The sequence below is a fragment of the Chlamydotis macqueenii genome, chromosome 18 (assembly GCF_036417535.1).
Source record: "Chlamydotis macqueenii isolate bChlMac1 chromosome 18, bChlMac1.mat, whole genome shotgun sequence".
Classification (NCBI taxonomy): Eukaryota; Metazoa; Chordata; class Aves; order Otidiformes; family Otididae; genus Chlamydotis; species Chlamydotis macqueenii.
In genome coordinates, this window is record NC_141573.1 from 2,754,959 (window position 1) to 2,770,807 (window position 15,849).

The following is a 15,849-nucleotide window of genomic DNA, read 5'->3' on the forward strand; positions in this document are numbered from 1 at the left end:
ATATGGTTTGAAAAACCGTAACTGTGAACATTCACATGGATGCTGCTCCTCCGGGTGCTCCTGAGGAGCACTGGGGGCTTGCTGGTGGTCACCAGGAGCTGACTGGTGTGAAAACTGGGATGAGGATTTCGGAGGGCTTCATTTGGTATATTTGCATTTTGTAAGGAAATAGTACTGCACGCTAAATCTCAGAGCCACAAGGCAATCATGAAGCACTGGGGTCAACCTGCAGAGCAAGAACTGAATTTGAACAGACCCTGTGTGCTGAAAAACAGTCCTGCAGTTTCCTCAAATCCTTGGGCCGTAGTCCCGGACATCTGTCATCAGGGAAAAGTATTAGGAAAATGCGATTTGTCAGGCCAAAGTGTGTCCCAGTAAAAGTCACAAATCAAAGCTGGACTCTAGATATTCAAGGCTATCTTTAGCCAGAAGAGTTGTGAAACACTTCTCTCTTAAATTCTGTAATCTCTGATGACGGTAAATTGTTTATGCGTCAATATTTGGGTTTTTTCCTTATAATCTTTTCCCAGTTTCAGCAAGCACCACATATACAGGAAGCGAGGGCACGGTGAGAGGCTGAGGTACGTTCCACAAGGACTGAGACATTTCTCTCTGAGTGCTACTTGCCACGTAGGAGGACTGCTCTTGTGCCACGTAAACAGAAAATAATCCACAAAATATTGTGTTTTCAGAACTGCACAACCACCAGGCAAAAGCATTTCGTCAGTCACCTCTTTCAAGTCTTGAGGATTTAAGGAAGCCTCTAGCAGCAAATTTATCACCATCATTAGTGCAAAAACCTCAAGGCCAAATCCTTTGCTTTAGTTTCTGCAGAATGGTTGTTCTCCTTTTGTTAACGTAATTCCATGAAACTGCTGCTGCTAGAAGGTATTTGGGACTTCATTCCAGCTTAATTTACTTTTCTTTTAGAGGAAGTTTTACCTTTGTGGTGGTCAGCATGGATTAAGACAGGTGTTTGCAACTTCTGACAACCTCTTGCCAACCCAGCGTTGGCCCTACAAGTCGCCCAGCGTGAGTGACTCAGTCGTGGGAGTAACCCAAAGAAGGACCACATAAAAGACGTGCTTTAGCCTGGACAAGTTTAAATATTTTCTTGTACAGGGCTGGAGTTCCTGTTCAGCCGTGAGGACCTCAACTTCCACTCTTCTTCTCCTCATTTCAGTGTCACATTAGTTGTGATAATGCAGGACATTATTTCGCAGTTTCATTTTCCGCAGATATATGAAATATCATACAGTAGGCGAGGGAGACAGAAGGAACAAGATCTGCCATGTCACCAGCTAAAATAATTGTATTACAAAGCTCAGCACGGCTTACATTATTGTGCCGAGTTCCATCAAACTCCATCCCAAAGGTGCATACGTATCTCTAGACTATTTTAGAGGTTGGCAGCTGCTTCAGTACACTTACTCCTTTTTATTTATTTTTTTTTTTTCATCTTGGGGCTTTTAAAATTGATGGGAGGCTGAAGGCAAGAACTGATGCATTGTAGATGACAACAAAAGAGGCTCCATAAAATTGCTCTTGGCATCTCGTGTGCGTTCCGTCTACATCTTATAAATTACTGCTGCATTTCAGTGATAAAAATAGTTTTGTATTTGGAATTGATTACAGTCAGATAAAGCTCCAATAAAAAAAAAAAGTACTGATGCATAAATATTCTGAACATACAAGGGTAATTTGATTTGATAAAATAAAAGTATGGCTCTTAATTTCTTCCTTTTAAACAAAACACACATACACACATGCCACAGTGCAGAGAAAACTTCAGCAGCTGTTTTCCTTAGGATTCCCAGAAATGGTTATGTGCCTCTTCTCTTCAGACATTTTTACGGCAATCCCCGTATCACCGGCGTTCCCATTGTCGACGTCGGGTAACATTCCCACTGCGATCCGAAAGCGTTCCGCCCAGGCCACTGCGCTTTCGTCTATGCGATAAACATCGATTGCCTTCCTGGGCCCTGAAAGGTTATTATATTATCTGGGCTATTTTAGTTCGTTCCTCAGCACATCGGCTCTGCACCTCGTGCTTTTGCCTTACTGGGACTGCAGGATCAGCAGAGGGAGCTGATATATTGTTTTCGGCAATTCTAATAGAAATGGAAGCACAATTTTATTTACATGAGAAAGAGGGAAATAAGGATTCATGTTTCAGTGTGACCCAGAGCAGCATGCTTTACTCAAGCAAAATGCTATTTGAATTAAACCTAATAAATTAAGGAAGAAAATTGGCTTTGCATCATGACAAATGCACAGCCTAACAGTTAACCTTTACAGAAATGCAAGGCTTAATTGCAGATCATAGTGATGGGGCTGGCAGTGGAATCAAGGGTTGGATCCAGGACCTGGTGAAAGACAGAGCAAAGCCCCACGTCTGTTCTCCAGCCCGTGAGCGCGGGGGCCGACAGCCGCGCGAAACCCACCGCTCGCTTCGGCCGCATCGGTGCAAGGTGCTGAGCGAGGCGCTGGGCTTCCAACCCCAGCAGCCTGGCCCCGAGACCCACACCCCCCGGCGACGCCGGGCACCGGGGTTATGTCCCTCTGCAGCCCCTGGAACCCCCCCAGCCCTGCTGGAAAGCTGCTTCTGGGGAGGGGGGCAGGAAGCCGGCCCCTCTCCTCGCACCAGCGCCCTGCCAGACCCACGCTCGCGCCTTTGATGTGGGCTGGACGGGATGTGGATGTGTCTGCGCTCCCAGCCACGCTAGCCGACGCGCAGAAAGAAAAACCAACGGCAGAAAGACTGACAACTGTTTCTGTAGAGCCACTTGAGCATTCCGGAGTTTTCAGTAACGTACGATAAGCTGTTATGAGTGAGAAGACGCTTAAAATCCTTCCGTATGACCAGCAAAAGCAATACAAAAAGTGCCCCCAGCAACTGGCAGTGCTTCCACTGGGTAGATACAGGCAAACTGACAGCATGTTACTTTTAAATTTCATTTATTTATTTTTGCGTACATTTTTCTTAATTTGACTGACATACCATTGCTATAAAGATGCCCTGCTCTTTGAATATTTAATCCAAGACCACTAGTTCAAGTGTGGTTATGAAAAGTCACGGCAAACATATGACTGGAAAGAGGTGGTTGGTTTTGACTTCCAGGCAGTTGTTTGAAGCATTTCAGAGATGCACACGATATTCAGCAGAACACACGCACACACAGTGCTGAGTTTAACACACACGCGCGCGCGCGCACACACGCACATCTGGAAACCGGTTACAGTGGTTGAAGTTTCAAAAAGGTGTACTGTCCCCTTCTCTCAGCAGCAGTGATAAACCTTTGGATATCCTGAGAAATAAAACCGAAGCATAGTAAAGAAGATGAACTTATTCCATCAGCAAGGTCTGGGGTTTTTTTCAAGTTAAATGTATTCTCCCAATCCAAGTTTTTTTTTTTTTTGAATGAAGAGGGTGGAGGGAAAGGATCGAGGGCAGTCAGGGTTAAAGAATACCAGTTCATTTGTTCCACCAATACACTTAATCCAGTATAACGCGGATCCTAAAAGTATCTCATTAAAACAACAACAACATTAAATAAAAGCCTATCTAACGTTACGCACATGGTCCTACTGTCGGTCTCCTACTATTTATCATCTTCGTAGTACAAGGAACAGCTTTGAGATGAATGAAGACAACACAGGCTAAGAGAAGTGTTTCAGATGAAGTCGTACAGGTGGGCAGCTAGGCGACCACCCAAGTACTCCGGAGCGCAGGAGAACCCTGTGAACCTGGCAATGTATGACTGATGAAGTTTCGCCAGGCTGCAGACAGGAAGAGGAGCAGGGAGCGATGGTTCATCACGGTGCAGGGTGGCATTGCCTCCTTGCTGCTGGATCTGCACTGCTACAAACCCTGGGCAAAGCCCGAGGGGACCTCAACCAGAACCTGGGTGCCGTCTCACAAAGATGACAGCACCCCATTTATTTTAAACACACCACTAGTACGTGTTCACAAGAACGGGCCAAGGCAGGGAGAGTCCTCCACAAAGCCTGCTACCTCTGGACCAACCCACCCTCCCCCAAAGCTAGGATTCGGAGTCTTGCCTTAGGATGTGGGGAGTTTTGGTTCTCACGAGGACAGAATTTCCTCAACGAGACTAAAAACTGAAAATCACTCCTATTGCATTGTCCTGCCTTTTCATCCAATACTACCTTTTCCGTCCCTCCCATGGATGTGAAGACCAGCGCTTTTCCTGACGAGCTCCCCCGTGCCACGCGCTCCCTCGCTGCCAAAGGGGTTGTGCGAGGTTACGGGCTGCTAAGTAGCAACGAGCACCGCAGAGGAAACAGGCCAGCAAAGACTTAGACAACAAAAACAAACATGAAGCAATTAAAAGAAGGATGGGAGATGTGGTCTGATGTACTTTTGCCAAGAAATAAATATTTTACATTGCCTTTTTTTAACAACACTTGCATTGTGTTTTTTAAATCTCCAAAATGGTAGACTTACTCGCTCCACCCACCCATGCACAACATCTGCACGCACACACACACACACACACATTCTATCGTACATACGTTTCCAGCTTTGTAGAGCTACTGGATTTACTTTGAGACAAGTTTCTTGTGCATTTTGACAATTTACTTTGAGACAAGTTATTTGCAAGAAGGCAAAGTTCATGCATGGCTTTGACAGCTCCACTTTCTCATAAATGGTATTTGAAAAGCTGAAAGCAAATGAGGACCAAAGCTCCATTTAAAGTTCACCTCAGATGCCTGAAAAGCATTTATACCCACATCCTTCTGAGGTCCCTGCTTTATGAACTTCTAATGAATTCCACATTCTGCTACCCAACATTTCTTATACATAGGGGGAAGGAAAAACAAACCAGAAAACCAATGCAAGCTGTTTGAAAACACATGCACCACAGCATTCTCCATCAGAAAAGCTGGGGAGGTTTTTGAAGCAGTCGAGCGGCAAGGCACCTTTGCAAAGAGAAGAAGGAGAGTAAAAAGAACAAGAAGTTGGTTTTGAGCCCCCAATCTTGCTTGTCTAACACAGGTCATGCTTGCGGGATTTCACCTCGACATCTCTCACGGAGCAAGAAGCAGCCGTCCATCAGCTGCTCCATCATTTCTGCGGGACTCGTGTCCTCCGTACCCAGAGCAGGTACCTGGCCAGAGGGTGCCTGGGTGGCCCTCAGCCCTGCTTTGAAGCAATCCTTGCAACCCCGAGTCTCGCTGGCTCAAGGGCTAAAGGAAAACTCCACACAAATATGATACAGAAAAGCCTGGCATGAGGCTTGGGCAGACCAAGCTCACCACAAACCAGGAAAACTATTATTTTCACAGAATGCCAGTGCGCTTTTGGTTAATGATGGTGTGACACAGAGCATTTTCACCAGTTAAACTGAACCCTGATTCTAGTCAATCCCCTCTTGAAGGAACAATACAATCCAGCTGGTGCTTTTCCTATCAAAAATAAAAGTGAGTAAGTTTATTCAGAAACCTCCAAGATGTTTAAAGAAAAATCTAAAACCACAATTTTTTAGAAAAAAAATTCCTTATCCCCATCCCTAATTCTAGAGCAAACCAGGTCACTAAAATAAAATCTAAATTGCTATAAATATAATTTAAAATAGTAATTAGCCATCTACTGCCATTCACCATCCCAGCTGCTAGGAGATACTTCAGGGATTCCACGTGGCTCAAGGGCAGGCTGGGAGATACCTTCAGCACATCTTGGATGGTACCAGGAATGGATAAATAATAAATAACAAGAACATGAGAAGGAATAATCAGCCTTCCACATGTAAGGAAAAGCCAAGACTTTCACAGTTATAAAACAAGTGATGTTACTGTAAAAAAAAAAAATCCTAAAAAAAAAGGGAAAATAAGGACCTTCATTACAGCAGGTTGGAAAGTCTTCTCTTTTCTAACATGTTCAAAACACAGCCGCTTTGCCTCTGCCCTCTTCAACACCAGCAGACCACTGGGAAGTGGTTGCTTTTCCATTGTGCTCAGTTCTTTTTAATTTTTTTTTTTAGCTGAAAGTATGTAGAAATATCCTTGTTACAAATTTCCCACCATCGCAAGAAAAAGCAGATTTCACACCGCAAGACAGAAATTCTAGGAATTTCATCTGTTTTGATGCTAAACATGGATTTTCGCCAGTAAAACTGTAATTAAAGCAAAGATTTCGGGCGTTTTTAGGCAACTACTTTCTTCTATGTGAAATAACAAGTTTTACTCCAATACATTTACAGTTTACAAAAAAAAATGCATTTAGCAGCTTCCCCTCCATGTACTGCTATTAAAAAAATAAATGCAAAATTCCAACTATTTAGTATGTTGTGACTGTTTCCAGCAGCCCCACCGGCACGGTGGCAGCTGTCACCAAGCACAAGCCGCTCCATTCACAATTACGGAGGAACCAAAACGGTGGCAGGGCTCTGGAAATTCACCTCGTATCTAGAACACATAGGAAAGGCTGGGAGCCAAATCCGGGCTTGGGCGATAGTGTACTTTGTACTCCGTACAGCCCCGTCTCCAGAAGCCCACCAAATGGCACAGTCCGTGCTATCAGATATTTATCCAAGACCCTGACTAAATCTGGGCTCAATGTGGATGGACAGCTCTGCAGCTGCACCCGTCTATGTGAAAATTTGATCCTGACTACAACGGAGACTGTAATTTATCTTTAAACACACCTTTTTGTCTCTTACCAGGCACTTATCTACATCTCTTCACTCTGGCTGTGTAAATCAAGGACACCTGGTCCTTCCTGACTTTTCACAGTATCCATCGTGGAAAAAACCATACAACTGGGCTGAGAAATACTGGAAGCTTTCAGATATTGTTCCCGGAAACTCCAAGATGGCTGAATGTTCTTTACTAGAGGGAAAAAAAATGAGACCTGGCAGACCCCGATCCCTCCATCACACAACCCCGGGGGAAAATGTATCTACCTATGTTTTTGGAGACCATGAGCATGCTTGCTGCCAGACTGCTCCTTCCAGACACCAGACACTGGCCGCCTCTTACCGTAGCACTTATCTCCATCCGCCTTTTGGCACAATTTGGTTCATACCCTTGTGTGACAGGTCAACGGGTTTTGGAAAGACCATGGTCTGATCTCTTATTTTCTCGAAAAGAACAAGAATCTGGGGCAAAATCAGACTGAATTAGGATAAACCCTGAGCTGGCCGGAATTCTTCCTGTAAGAGAACCCAAACAGAAACTTTCCTGATCGGTTCAGCAATACTTGGGGCGTGTTTACTCTTTATTTAAAAATTACACTATTCTGAGCCTCCTGGATTTAGCTGGGCCCAAAAGCGAAAGTAACATATCAAAATACCCTGAAATAAACTTCTAAGAAGGGTTTTCAGGTCTGGCTAAAACCACATAGCTTTGGAAATGGCCGAAAGACGTCTGATCTTCTGAGATTTCCATCTCTATTTCCAGAGCATTTAAGACGCTTCCAAGCTTTTCCCAGCTTATCCTCGCGGTACCTCGCAGCCGCTGGACTTTTGCCCCATCGTTTAGAGAAACCCAAGAGCCTTTCGAGGAAGGAAACGCAGCCCGACCCGCAGCTCGACTGCCGGCGAGGGCAAGACGTCTTGGAGCGAGGCGGCTGCAACTCCAGAGCCGGCCCACTTCCAAGAAGGGATTTTTAATACAATGGCAGAGAAGCACGAAAGGAGAAGTTCTCGCGTCGGCTGGATACCTGCAGGGCAGCAAAGTTCTGGCTGCGGCTTCCCGTTAAGCAGGCACTGGATAACAGACAGGCAGGTCCTTCCTCTCCCAAAGCGCTCCGCGGAGAGCTGGCTGGAGGCCCCTTTCCCTTGCCTTCGCTCTGACCAACCGCCTCGAAAAAAGGCTGCGAGCAAAATCCCAGACAGTAAAATACAAAACGTAAAGGTGACTGAGATGTAAGGCGGAGGGGGAAGCTTTCTAGCAACCCAGGAGTGCACTGAAGGAGGCCACGTAATAAACGTCACGCAGCCAAAATCGTTCCCGGTGGAACTGCCGGCTGCATAAACCCCTGAAGAATTCACTTATCCCCGTGGCCTGTAAATTAGACATTTCCACCATTAGGCTAGTTGGAGACCACCTTAAAATGTTTACCCGCTTCTTTCTCAGCTACAGAGGTCTGTCCCATGCCTTTCCCATCGTTTAAATCCGACCTCTGAATCCCACTGACGGGCTTGGCAGGAGAAGCAGCGATGCGCAAGGCCACGCAGCAGGCAACAAGCATCAGCTCGCTTGCGGATTTTCCCTGTGGGTTTATTTTGGATTTTAGATTTTGTTTCTCTTGCTGGAAGCAGGGATGCAGTGGCAATGTGGGACTTATGAGCAAAGCCATTCCCTGCAAATCTTCTGCCCTCTCTTGCTCCAGCCTTCCCCATCGACCCCACACCTTCCCCGGCAGAGCGGATTGACACCAGCTGCCTATCAGAGGACTCACTTTGTCCCTAAACCATTAAAACCACCCTTGCAGTTGCCTACCCTCTCTTCAGAGTCCTCTTCATTTACACAGCACATGAACCTTTGTGTCTAGACCACGGGCACCACCACCTCTTAGCTCTGTCCACGCGCATCTGCCAACACATAAAAGCTAAGATTCAGCTGAGCTTTTTCTGGCCCTCTTTATTAAAAAAAAAAAAAACTGCTTTTGCGGTGTGGGGTTATGTGAAGAAGCAGCGTCCTTTCAACCTGCAACACAGCTGTCTACCGCACAGAAAGCATCTCTTCCAGCCACGGTCCGGGAGAGGGAATCTCACCGCACAGCCCCGGCCTGCCAGAGCGCACGTCAAATTTCATATTATCCATCTGCTCCAGTAAAGGCTGAGCTGAAATATTAATTAGGAGATCTGATCCCTTCTCACCAGAAACAATCTGGATTTTATAGCTCAGCCAGAGGCCAGCGAAGCAGACAAAGCTCTGTGATACATCCTTTGCTGCTGGTTAACGGCTTTCAAGGAAACAACCGACTGGAGGGGAGGACACAGACTGTAAAACATGTGGACATCTGGTCTGTTCTGTCCACCCTTCGTCTCCCCCATGCTCAGCCCCCACCTCCTGAGTGCATGCTCAGAACACAGAGAGACGACTCCTCTAACATAAACAGCTATAATATGGCAATAAAGATTAATGAGTATAACTTGCCATTTTATGTATAATCCGTGGGGATTTACAATCATTAATCTTTATTAGTGTGTAATAACTGTTTAGACGTTCAGGACAGATTCTCAGCTGGACAAAACTGGCCTTATTCCAGCCAAGCCAGCGGAGCAATGCCGGTTTACACCCTCCGTGACCCCAGCTCCCAGTGAGACCCGTCCCCATCTGCAGCAAGCCCATCGCTAGCAGTGTTTCCCCAACAGCAGGGGCAGAGCAGCGAAGGCAACTATTTGTCTTTCTCCGTATCCGAAAAAGAGAGCTGCATGTGTCCAGGAAGCTCAACAATAGACGTGTCAATAAACATGAGGAAATTCAATGAAAAAGCAACAGCAACAAAAGGAACCCCAAGGAGCAGGGAAGTGGATGATTTTTGAGGCAAGACTGTAAGATCTGGTTTGGCAGGAGCGTAACTAAGAGGGATGTAGCAATCTTTGGCACGTGAAAGAGTGAAAGCACCAAGACGGGCTCCCAGAGTTCCTCTAAGAGGAACAAGATGGAAGAGAGGGGGAAAAAAGAGCATCTTGGCTGGTTTTTCTGAGAGAGGAGTCTGAGTTTTGTTTTTAATAAAAAAGAGGTCTATTAAACAAGGAAGCTGGTGGGAACCTTGTCTGAACTACATCAGACCAGCCACTAAAGCAATGCTGTGTGTTCACCAAGCAGGATTTCCTCTCCCAAAACGTCTAGGAAAGAAGGGAGATGTGCAGGTAGATAACTCAGCTTGCAGCAAACGTGAAGGAATCCCAGCGAAAGCTGTGCGCACCGGTGTCTCCGCCCTCGGCCCCGGGCACGGCTCCGCCGCGCGGGCAAGGGCGCCGGCAGCCGCTTCCCACCGAGACAAGGTGCAGCTAGCAGTGACCCCACAGGCACACAGCCGCCTCCTTCTGCGCCCGCTGAACAACGGGGAGCTCAGCTGCGTTATCTTTTCTTAGAGCTTTTTCTGCCTACTGACCCACCAACTGCCTCCTCCGTCGCACAAGGGAGGCCAGCTGCCTCCAGAAATGTCTCCTTCCTCACCAGCAAACCCAACAAAAGTCAGGAAAAATGTAGAAATACAGCCTATAGATACCTGTGAAAAGTTTTGTACACCTGGAAGATGTCCAGAAAAGATGGGCATTTCCCCCATGGCAGCAACACGAACGTGGCATGTAGAAACAAGAACCAGCAAACGCCCGCCAACTTCTCTTTCAAGTTTAAGGGACCAGTGGGCTCTTGGGGACGCAGAAAGCAGCTTTCCTGCCAGTGACTCTTCAAGAGCTCTAGAGATGGCCAGGCCTCAAGCATCCAGGAGCTTTTTGAAGAACAACTTTAAGCCTCGACACCTTGGCTGTTCAGGGGGCATGGCTTTCAGGAAAGGCTTCATGTCCAGAAACCACGCCTGGCCTGGGCAACCCTGTGCTCAACATTATAGCCAAGGAAAGTTCTGAGCACTGACCAAAGGTTTTTCATCTTCGCAGAAGTTACGGTCAAATGAAAGAGAAGAGAGTCTGATTTTCATCTTCTAGCCCGGCGTGTTTTCAAAGCTTTTAAGCACACAGGAGTCCCTCGCTCTCCTCCCTGCACCGAGGCCACCAGCTCAGGCTTCTTTCTCTCTAAGAACATCCTGGGGCAGGCAGACAAAATCCCTTTGTGTCCACACGTGGCACAAGGGATGCTGAGACAGCCAGCCTCCGCGTTTCTCCCCTGCCACAACTACCTTTCGCAGCGGCGATCACTTGGATCGCTGTCTTCATTCGCCCTGGTCATCGGGATTCATGCTTACCCTGGGCTGACGCCAAGGACTTTTAAAGGAACAAAGTCACGGAGAATCAGGAGGGAAGTGAAGTGATTTGTTGCATGCCCTTGTTGTAATGTCATTAAAACAAAGGGATTAGGCGGCCCGAGCACTGCAAGAGCAAAAAGCATAAAAGAAAGCACTCAGCATGCAGTGTTGAGGCATGTAGGCATCATTTTAGAGGGCTACTAGCTGCAGACAGCACTGACATTAATTTTCTATTGGAAAACGCTGCTGACATTAATATCTGCTATTAATACTGAACTTTGACAGTATCTCATAAATTCAACCTGTCAATTACAATGGCACTGAAATAAAGGTGCTCTGAGGTCAAGGAGATGCGGTGTCCAAATGAGACTTATATTCCAGGAGAAAAGCGGCAAAAACAATCTTTAACAAAAGCATCAGATCCATATGTAGGAAAACCAAAGGGTGGTTTTAAATGTCATGTTTTTCAAAGCGAGAATTGATGCTGGAACCAGCTCTATAAACTGGCTGGCTGGACTTCTAGCTGCAGCTGAGGACAATCAATCAAAACAGCTCTGCGACTCTGAGAAAGTGAGAGAGAGAAAACACACACACACACCATGGAATATGAGAGGGCAGATTATGAGCCATGTGAGGCCTCTTAAAATTACACTGTGAAGTAAAACATCCTTGTGTTTCATCCGCAACAAAATGTAACCTGAAAGGTTCCCCTCGGCACAACGTGGAATACAGAGCTTATCGTTACCGAGGGCCGGGCAGGCTCGCGAAACACGGCTGAGGAACGGGCACCTCTTCCCCGAACTCTGCACAACCCGTGAGCTCTTTGCAGCAAGGAAACCCCCGCGCCCCGACTCCTGCGAGCCCTCCTCAAGCCCCCCGTCCCTGCAGCGGATGTGCACAAGGATCGGTAAATCCCCATGAGCAATGCTCCTCTATATCTCCTTCGATGCTGGCCCCAGGGCAGAGCCGCACTATTTCAGGGTTCGCAGCCACCTCTGCGGGCACTGCCAGCCACGGCGGTGAAGGCAGTGGCTCAGGCGGTGACGGTGTCCACGTGCACCTCTTCAAAGTGCTCGGCACGTCCCTAGCACAAGAGGTACCACCGTCCGGGAACCCCTGCTCTAAATACTGCCCTCTCCATCAGCCCTTCCAAGGCATCGCTTCCCAAACAGACGCTCAGCCGAGTCCAGAAGCCAAAGCTGCACCAGCAGAGACTGAATTACACCCTGCACAACTTAAATACTGCAGAGCAAGGCACGCTTCTGGTCGGGATTTGACTCCGAGGGTCTGCCCCGAAGCGACGGATGGGGAAGGGAAGCATGTGGAGGGGCAGGAGGCACGCGTGCACGCTCCGGCGCGGCCGCACACACAGGCGCTCTCCTTCGCGGGGCCGGGGGAAGGAGCCGCGGGCAAGGACAAAGCACCTCACAGCCGAGCGAGGCAGCTGTGCGGGTTTGGCTCAGCCAAACCAGCATCAATCTGCAGCCAGTGGCCTTGCTCCCGACTCGGCAACACCTTGCAGTCCCCCCTTTCTCTAGACAGTAACCACGTCACCCAAAAGCAGCGTGATCTGCCGTCTCCCCCTCCTGCCCCGACAGTCCCCACGCTCCCGCCCGTGGCTGGCAGCTTTTCTCCGAGGACTTGGCCAACAGCAACGAGCTCCCGGTCGGGGTGGGCTGTGGTTTCCCTGCGTGGTTTCCCAGGCTGCAGCTCTCGCGGGGTACACCTGCAGCCCGTGCCGGCTGCCCAGTGCTCCTGGCTGCCTTTAGCATCCCAACCAGAGCTGGACACGGCCCAAACCGCATGCCGGCACGGGCTCCAGGGCAGCTCGCTAGCACTCCCAAAGCCTGTGGGCAGGCGCAGAGGGATTGCTGCCGATGTAGCGCCGAGAGCCCTGGGAACGCGCGCTGAGATATCCCGTTTTTCACAGATGTCATGCTACGCATACTGTTATCCTTTCTCATCTGGAGAAGGAGAGAGGAACTGCCTCTTAGACCCAAAGCAGCTCATTCCCAGCCCAAGGGAGCCTCAGACGCTGCAACGCTGCTGGGCTCGAGGGCAGGTGGGGACCAACCGCTGCAGCCTCCTCCTGATCTTTGTGCAACTTGGCTGACAATGTATTTCCCCCTAGAGCTTTTATCCTAACAGTGTCTTCCCACTCCAGACCTCACTACCCACCCGATATCGCAGGGTAAGTCGGTGGGACGCAGGGCAGGGGCTTGCCCCGGGCAGGAGGCTGGCAGTGCACCGCAGGCAGCAGGCTGGCTGGGATGGGCCGGCCCGACTCGGAGCGCGGTGTCCGGAGAAGAGGCAACCTCGCGGGACGCTGGGGCCTCTCTCCCTTACAGTGATGCTGCCTTGCACCCCGCGAAAGCAGCTCGAGTAGTTGAGCTGAGACCCTTGTTTATAAATTCTTTTTACGGTGCACATTAAATATTTTCCACAACACAGACACTTTGTCTCTTTTTTCTCTTTTCCTTTGACACCTTTTCCCCAGCAAAGCCCTACAACTGTTGCTTGCTGTGGCCTCATTTAGCATCATCATCGTCACCACGCATTCATCCTCATATAAAACAGAAATCTATTTCATCAAGCACTTAACATAAATATTAAAATAATGGAAGGGACAAAATATAAATCTACATACAACTTCATGACTACCGTAGCACCTATTACCATGACAAAGCAAATTCTGGTTCAGGGGGAAGGGAAGGGAGATGAGGAGAAAGTTAGGAAGAGGGACTTTGACTGTCATTAAATACGTAAATCACTCTTTTAAATTTTTTTCTGTTTTGTTTTTGTTTTAAGGTTACCAACCTTATTAAAATTCATTTCACTAACCAGCTCGTTCTATGTCACTATGGATACCAAAGAACCCTTTTAAAAACTTCGGCGAGGCGGGGGTTTCTCAGAATAAAAACAAAACAAAACAAAACACGGCGACCTTCTGTTGGTGCTTTCATGACAAGTCCTGCCACGCGCCCCTCCCCTGCACCCACCAGTCCACAGAAGGGCAATTCATTTACAAGTCCAGTTCTCAGTCTCCCAGGATGAGTTTGACAAAAGAGGCGACGTCTGTTTCTTTGGATTCGTGCAGGGTGAAGAAAGGATGTTGCTGGGAAAGAAAAGAGAGAACAAATAGAAAAGTTTATTATTCACGATGCTGAGGACCAAACCCAAAGCCTTTTCAGACAGTCTTCTAGACAGTGGAAAAGATTTTCTCGCTGGCATCATAATATTGGGCTTTCCATGTTTTGCAGCTGAGGCGAGTCGGGGAGCCCGAGGGGCCACTTCCCGAAGGCTGCGGACTCGTGCTGCCCTCTTGGATCCCCTCTCCACCCTGCCCCAGCTAGGAGGGCTCAGCCGGGCTGCTCTCGAAGCACGGGAACATATGAAAAAAACACTGCCTCCATCTCTAGCACATCATGCCCTTCGGCACACGCTGGCCTGCAGCTCCGCGGTGCCCCGGGAGGAGACGTGCTCCTCCTGCGACGGTGGTTACCCACCCCACCGCGCGCCAGCTCCAACGGGAGCAAGGAGAACCTTGGAGGAAGGCCGACTGTGGTGGGTTTTCCCTCAGCTTCCTGCTTTATCTGTGTATTTACCCTCTGGTGACTTTTGAGTCTCATTTCTTCCCTGCAATTGCTCATACTCGCAGCAGGAGATGGCTACTTTACCCCTAACCACCGCAAAGAGGAAAGCCATCCCGCTGGAAAGCCATCCGCAGCTGTATGTTTAACTACTTAATCGTGACCAACATGGGAAGACATCCTGCCAGAAAATCTTGCCTACAGTTCAGCACAAACGGAAAAATACGTGTAAGGAGTGAAAAACACAACCAATTGCCCCGATAGCAACAGCAAAGCCCCCTCCGCTCGCACCAGTGACACAGTTTGCTACCAGGGGCTGCAACACGTCAGCGGACACCAGCCGAATTCCACCTGAAATCACCAAAACCAACCGTCCTGGCAGAGAATTGTATTTATTTGTACGGAGGGCATCAGCGAGAGCCAGAAGGCAGCTGGGGCGCTGCGGGGCTCACAGGTGACCTCTGCTCTGCGCAAAATGCTGTCGTGCTTCCCGTAGGCAGGCTGGGGGAGCTCGGTTTGACTCCTGACCCTCTCACTTCAAGCCAGATTTTTAAAGACGTTTGGGGGTTTGTGGGGTTTTTCAAAGCTGCCCCCCACTTCACTCCCTGAGCGCTGGCTGTTTCAATGATCATTTACAGCAGTGGCCAAGTGGGGAGAGAAGAGAAGCAAAGAAAAGAGACTTTCCAAGGTGGGCTTGAGCAGAAAGTTATCCGGTGAATAAAAACAGGCAGCTCTGAGCAGCCGGGAAGCGACCCAAAGACACACCAGCAAGGAAGAGGAAGCACAATTATGTGGGAAACAGAGCTGAAATGGGTTGAGGCAAGGATCCAGACATAATTTAAGGTCTCCCTGGGTCAAACAGTCACGGAAATCAAAGTGCCCTGAATAACTCTCAGAGAGATGGCCCAAATGGCCTGCTGCGTTATTATCCCAGCGTGATGCCGCTGCTTTCCCATCCCAGCTAAGTCGCACCCAAAGCAGACCTATCGCAGCCTGGAAGCACCCGCAAGAGTGACATGGGTGACAGCGGTGGCCTCCGGCCCCGTCTCTCAGTGAACTCAAGCCCTTTGCAACGGCTGAGCCTGGTTATAGCACAAAACACCCCGTGCCAGGTGGGATGTGCTCCATGCTCCTCCCCCAGACCACCGGGGAGGAGTCCTGCAGTAGTTTCACGCTCCACTTCACCTGGGGAAGTGGGTTTTAAAATGAAATTAAGCATCCGTATCAGTTTTCCCGATGCTCAAGATAGCACAGAGTCATATTTTCCATGAGAAACCTCAATTCCACAGGAAAGCAAGGGAGCAGTCTTGGTCTACATGACAAGTCCAATCCAGTACCACAACTTAATGCCATAAGAGA

At 48.5% G+C, this 15,849-nt stretch overlaps 1 protein-coding gene across 4 annotated transcripts in view; it reads right to left on the reverse strand.

Annotated features, from left to right (window-relative positions):
- Positions 1-15,849, reverse strand: part of MAP2K6 (mitogen-activated protein kinase kinase 6) — a 57,993-nt gene that overhangs the window by 2,048 nt on the left and 40,096 nt on the right. For 2 of the 4 annotated variants that reach the window (XM_086762075.1, XM_086762078.1), the window contains exon 12: positions 13,800-14,015. The exons of 1 other annotated variant lie outside the window; for it this stretch is intronic. In XM_086762075.1, coding sequence (XP_086618201.1) covers positions 13,938-14,015 — 78 coding nt within the window. In that variant the 3' untranslated portion in view covers positions 13,800-13,937. Of the gene's footprint in view, positions 1-2,941; positions 14,016-15,849 lie in introns of those variants that run through there. One more of the 4 variants, XM_086762076.1, reaches the window with a different exon arrangement.